General features: G+C 34.5%; 1 protein-coding gene across 1 annotated transcript in view; it reads left to right on the top strand.

Annotated features, from left to right (window-relative positions):
• The first annotated feature begins 5018 nt into the window (after nucleotides 1–5018).
• The window catches only part of LOC128614097 (myosin-7), an 11725-nt gene continuing 10323 nt past the window's right edge, over nucleotides 5019–6420 (top strand). The window contains exons 1-5 of the mRNA XM_053635388.1: nucleotides 5019–5041; nucleotides 5245–5286; nucleotides 5402–5612; nucleotides 5993–6136; nucleotides 6222–6378. Coding sequence (XP_053491363.1) covers nucleotides 5412–5612; nucleotides 5993–6136; nucleotides 6222–6378 — 502 coding nt within the window. The 5' untranslated portion in view covers nucleotides 5019–5041; nucleotides 5245–5286; nucleotides 5402–5411. The remainder of the gene's footprint in view (nucleotides 5042–5244; nucleotides 5287–5401; nucleotides 5613–5992; nucleotides 6137–6221; nucleotides 6379–6420) is intronic.

The raw sequence follows: 6420 nt of genomic DNA on the forward strand, positions 1-6420 counted from the left end.
CCTTTTGGCTGTGGTGATGTTTTTTCTGTATTAAAAATGATTCCATAATACTTAACACAAATCAAACAAGAGTAAAGAATTGTTTGTAAATCAGTGCACAATAAAACCATATATCAAATTAAATACAGCATTTAATTTCAATTATAAATGCAGTACAATGGCTAATGTACTAAAATACTGGAGTACCTCATTAAATATTGTTTAGAATATTGCGTTCTCTAATATTTCTTTCTAGTTTGGAGAAAACACACATTCAATAAACTGAACACATATGTTAAGTATCTACTCTATTTACACTAGCATTTATTTCCTTTTAACTTGTTTTTTTTTTTTTAAAAAACAGAAAAAGAAAGTCATATTCACATGATTATTTAGGACACGGTGGCTTAGCGGTTAGCATGTTCGCCTCACACCTCCAGGGTTTATGGTTCGATTCTCGCCCTGTGTGTGCAGTGTTTGCATGCTCTCCCCATGCTGCGGTTTCCTCTGGTTTCATCCCCCAGTCCAAAGACATGCATGGTAGGCTGATTGGCATGTCTAAAGTGTCTGTAGTGTATGAGTGGGTGTGTGAATGTGTGCGTGATTGTGCCCTGTGATGGATTGGCACCCTGTCCAGGGTGTCCCCCGCCTTGTGCCCCATGCCCCCTGGGATAGGCCCCTGGTTCCCCGTGACCCAGTAAGGACAAGATGGATGGATGGAGATTATTGTCCAGCTTCACATCATAGTAAGAAATTGCTTACTATGCTTTTTTGCATAAATTATGAAGCATAATCTGGTGAAACAGATATCAGATGGCACTGATGCTGCCATCAACTGCTGCTTATTTTTCTGTAATGGTAAAGAATAGGGTTGGCTTTATTTTCTAACCCTCAAATGTATTGATGGTGCTACAGATGTATGAAGACTCCTAATGCAATGTTTTGATTATGCATTATATTGCTTGCATGCATGGCATGGTAAAAAAAAATGCTAAACAAAAGTCATTTAGCTATTTGAAAATATGAACACTAATTTCAAAACATTAGAAAAAAAAAATAAAAAAAAAAAGGTTGATGCGCAATGTAGACATCCTTTTGGAGAGATGTCTGACAGTGTCATACTTTAAAAGTAGAATTTTAGGAACCCAAGTTGTTCATCACAACTTAGCTGTTATTTAATTTTCAGGTTTCTTCTGGTATCATTTGAAATGGAAGAACTTTCACCCACTACAGTTAGAAATGTAATGAAATGTAGAAAAGACATGAAGGATTAGCAATGCATTTAAAACTCACTTATTATACTTATTCACTTATAAACCCTTTAAATGTGGATTTTACTTTTTTATTTCAGATTTTCCACAAAATACCTAGACTTTTATTTTATTTTATTACTTTTTTTTTTTTTGCTTTGTAGCTGGCTGAATGCCAAATTCACTCTATGGCCCAATAAATAAAGGCTTCTACAGCCAGGGTATTACATTTCCAACATGAGAGCCATTTGTAGATTTAATCTCTGTCCATCAAAAATGTAAAAGTAATTGTTAGGCAAGTGTGGTTATACTGTACTTTCCCTGAGCAAATAAGTACAAGGCACAACTTATTAGCTATCAAATAACTCAGAGGTTAGCATAAAAGGAAGTGATTAGGAAATCAACTGAAAATATGTTCATATATTCCATTACTAGTATTAGGTGGTCCAAAGAACTTTTTCAAAATGTTACAAGCTATAAGTTTATTATTAGTTTACTATTAAAACATAGTAATACGTTGTGTAATTAGTTAAACCCTTTAGGTCCCTGCTTACAATTAAAAGAAAACATTTAAAAGAAAAAGTTAAAATTGTAGCAAAATTACATTGCACTTAATTTACAAAAGAACATAATAATAATAATAATAATAATAATAATAATAATAGTGGTAATCATAGTATTTAATTATTTCTTTGTATAAAAACACTAAAATAGTTCAAGTTTACCTAACTGCTCCAACTAAAAATGTTTTAAAGCAAGGGTTGAAGTTATATAACACAGCCTTATAAATTCCATACAAAACATACTATTACTTATTGGATCTAATTACTAAGCTGCATTAGAATGGTAAAGCCTGAGCCAAATATTAGAACATTTTATTTAACATCAAATATATAACATTGTATATCAAATGATATGACTGGCTTTCTGATGTGATTTTTTAATTTTTATTAAATACCAATAATTTTGAAAATAATGAAATAGTTTCTTGTATATTTTGCACTTTTTATTAAGGATGAAAACTCAGAAATGCATGTTTTAAAGCAGCAGAGTAATTTATAAGAAGCAACCATAATATTTTACGTAAATGTAGAACAAATGATTAAATAATACATTAATAAAGTTAAAAAACAAACTTTCTTAAAGTGTCCCAGACATTTATTTATGCAAATTTATCTATGTGATGAACAGACAGAAGAAGGACCTACCTCCCCAAATAAACAGCCTCTGTGTGTGGTCTGTTGGTGGGTATGTGCCATAAAAGGTATGGTGGACATTTTACAGATGGTCAAGGACATGGAGCCATCTTCTTCATTAGTTTGTTCTCTGTTCAGAAGTTGCAGTATCCTGATAGATCCCAAACTTTATATAGTAGGGAGAAAAGAACAACAACCATGTTTTACTTATGGGAAAATAGCATGCACTTGAATGTTTTTGATGGTTGTCTCACCTTAAAAAATTTCCTTCTTTTCTAGCCTGGAAATGGACACACCTGCAAAATAGGCACATTTATATCAGGAGAAACAAGGAGTTGCTGGATGCTCGGAAGGTTACAGCACATCTGAGTTGCCTTGGTGTTGTTCAAGGTGATAAGGAAGCCAATATGATAGTGTTTATTAGAGGAGGAGTCTGCAATGAGCAGCTGAGAATCTGAGGAGGGGGTGGATTAAAGTTTACTTTAACATTATTTCCCACATATTTCCTCTTTTTTGGGGGCAAAATGAAATATTTAGACAATATTTAAATATCAAGTCACTTGAAATAATTATCATTAGCCACATCTTTTTAATCCATACAATGGGAATAAGCATCTGAACTTGTGTTAGGACCTGCATTGTTTTCCCACAATTGGCCATGTAATGTCCTATACAGCACACAAGGCTGCCAAAAACTATAAGTAGATACTTTTATTTATGTGCTTGGAGACCTTCACAAGTGGAGCATCTGCTCCAGGCATACAGGACACTAGCTGTCCTTCTCAATCAGCAAATGACACTCAGTAGGAATTTCACAGGTTTATCTTTGAACTCAAGGACAATGGGGGAGAAACAATACAGCGTAAACAATACTCTGTCAATGACACTTGTTCTTTGGTCATTGAGCAATAATATCTATACAGTCTTTACAGAATTTTCTCTTAGTAACTAAATTATAAACATAATGTAATGTAAATATAGTGTTGATCACTATAAAAATCACCACAGATTATTAGGTTGTACAAACCTTATTTTGTTAGTCATTTCTACCATGAACTGAATAATCAAAACGTTCGTTTAAAAAGATAACGCAGTGATACAAAGAATAAAAACAGCATAAGCCTTTTTTTTTTTTTAATGTTCTTCAACAAAGGGAGTTTGCTGAATGTCCTTTATTTCAAAAACCTTTACACAGTCTAATCTATTTGTGTCAACTTTATCTAAACAAGGGAAAGGGAATGTGGAAACAACATTAACACTTATTGTTGTTGACTCAACTGTCATTGCATAGCATGCCTTGCTGTAAATCTTGACACCATTTATCACCCTGTAGTGTTAACATATGTGACACACGCAAGGGTGTGGAAAAAAACGATTGCACCTCAGATATTGAAAGACATGAGACATGGTCAAAGATGAGATTCCATAGTAACTTTAACAATATATACGCAAGACTACAGAAGCATACTGACAAAAACATCATTATTTATGCAAATAGTCACTCTAACTCAAAAGTGGTTGTTAAGACTTTACAGATAACTTTACAATGAACAGTTAACACCTAATACTATTGTAGCGTATAAACAACAAACTGTTACTTCATTCGAATAATCACTGTAACTCTAAAGTGTCTCTAAAGACCTCAGATGACCTTACAATTGACTTCAAATTAATTGTTAATTGTTATCTAAACTTAAACACAACATTAACTGGTTAATGTGTGCAGCAATGTTTGCCCTCGTGAACAACCTTAGAAAAGGGTCACACAGTCAAAAACACAATTCATAAATGGCTTTGGTCATATGTGGTCATTTGGCAAGAATTTCACTGGGTTATCTTTGTCCTCAAGTGTAAGGGAAAGTAAACAATGCCATATCAGCATCATAGGGCTGAGTGAAACATTCATGCCAACTGGAGGATGACCTTGGTGTGCTTTACTACGCAGAGATAGAGCTGTCTCTGATGTCTCTTTAATAAGGCTAACAAAACACCTGTTAAAGCGACACAGAAACTTACTTAAACAAACATAAGATATAACACAGAAGCAAACGATAGGTGTGCTTATGTTCCACAATGAGACTTAAAACATGTTTAATATGAAATTATTTTCTACAAAGCCAGACTACACAGCAAAATCACCAGTGTTGATTTAACACCCACAGTGTTGAATTCACACCCTACAGTGTTTATATAAGTCCAGTGGACTCAAATAAACACTCTGGGTGTTAATTCAACACTAGGGATTTTACTGTATACATCTTTGCAGAATTTTTTTTTTAATCAGTCACTGTACTTATCACCTGGTTGTCAAATTTAAGGCCACCTCCAAAACACTTGAAGGACTGATCTGATAAATTCAGATAAATATAACTGTATACTTTACGTATAATTGTTATTTTGCATATAGTATGTACTGTATGTACAATTATACATGAATGTTCAAACTATTAACATAAATATAAACCAACCCCCATCCGTGCTATCAGGTCCCTCACCATATTGAGACAGTACAATGCATTATATTGTGCCAGCAGCCATATTTAGAGGAGCCTTTGTACTATAAAAGGGAGAGAGGAACGACTCACTGAAGGTTTTTCTGAATTGTGTCATCTAACGGTAAGTCATCTGAGAAGCCCAGGACTCTCGAAGCACCAAGAGGAATTCATTTTTAGAGGGGCTTTATTTAAAAAAAAAAAAATCCAGGCTAAAGATTTAGAGATAAGTTTTAAGTGCCCTGTAGCTTTTAGACAGATGCTGATTACAGTGTAAGACCTAGGTGACTCAGATGTTACATTAATCCATATTTTCTGTCATTTCAGCTCAGTATAACATCAACTATTGAAGAAGGGGAAACAGCAAAAGTAAGTGGCTTAAAGGTTGAGCTTTAATTATACAGCAATACAAAATGGATCATTTTCCTTGGATGCATCTGATGAATAGATTTAACAAAAGAATAAATGTTCTTGAACAAATCAGAAGGTGAAAGATGGGGGATGCTCACATGGCAGAGTTTGGGGCTGCAGCTGCTTTTCTGCGAAAGTCAGACATGGAGCGACTAGAAGCCCAGACTCGGCCCTTCGACATGAAGAGGGAATGCTTTGTCCCTGATGCAGAGGAGGAGTTCATTAAGGCAACAATCATCAGTCGGGATGGTGACAAAGTCACTTGTAATACTTCTAAGGGAACGGTAAGAGTGTTCAATTATTCGACAGAGGGCCACTGATATCTGAAATCACTGGCATAGACATCGCACTTGTAAATGTAAAGAGGACAAAAGCAACGTCATTATTTAATTGTTTTTTTATTATTATTTATGGTCAACAACAAATTAAATCCAACATATTATATAAAATAGCATTGCTTATAAAGGACTATTATTCAAAAACTATCATACATTTAATCAGAACTAAAACTACAACATCTTATCTAATTAATATTCAAATATTGAAAGCAAAATGTGCTCACTATAAATACTTTCAAAGGTTATGAATTAAAATAATTTAAAAAGTTATTTGGCTACCATAAAGTATGGTATATTTTGTACGTACAATATACTTTTCTCTGCAGACTGTGACTGTCAAGGAATCTGAGATTAATCCTCAGAACCCGCCAAAGTTCGATAAAATTGAGGACATGGCGATGTTTACCTTCCTGCATGAACCTGCCGTGCTGTTTAACCTCAAAGAGCGTTACGCAGCCTGGATGATCTATGTGAGTGAAAAGGATTTGTACACCTGAACTACACAATAAAAATACAGATGCCACATGTTAATTCCATCCTTTCATTCCTCTACAGACCTACTCAGGACTTTTCTGTGTAACTGTCAACCCCTACAAGTGGCTGCCAGTGTACAACCAGGACGTTGTTGTTGCCTACAGAGGCAAGAAGAGGACTGAAGCTCCTCCTCACATCTTCTCCATTTCTGATAACGCCTACCAGTACATGCTTTCAGGTAAATCTAACCTAATCAAAATGTAGACTGTGTTTTGTAATC

This window comes from Ictalurus furcatus, chromosome 1 (assembly GCF_023375685.1).
Source record: "Ictalurus furcatus strain D&B chromosome 1, Billie_1.0, whole genome shotgun sequence".
NCBI classification, from domain to species: domain Eukaryota; kingdom Metazoa; phylum Chordata; class Actinopteri; order Siluriformes; family Ictaluridae; genus Ictalurus; species Ictalurus furcatus.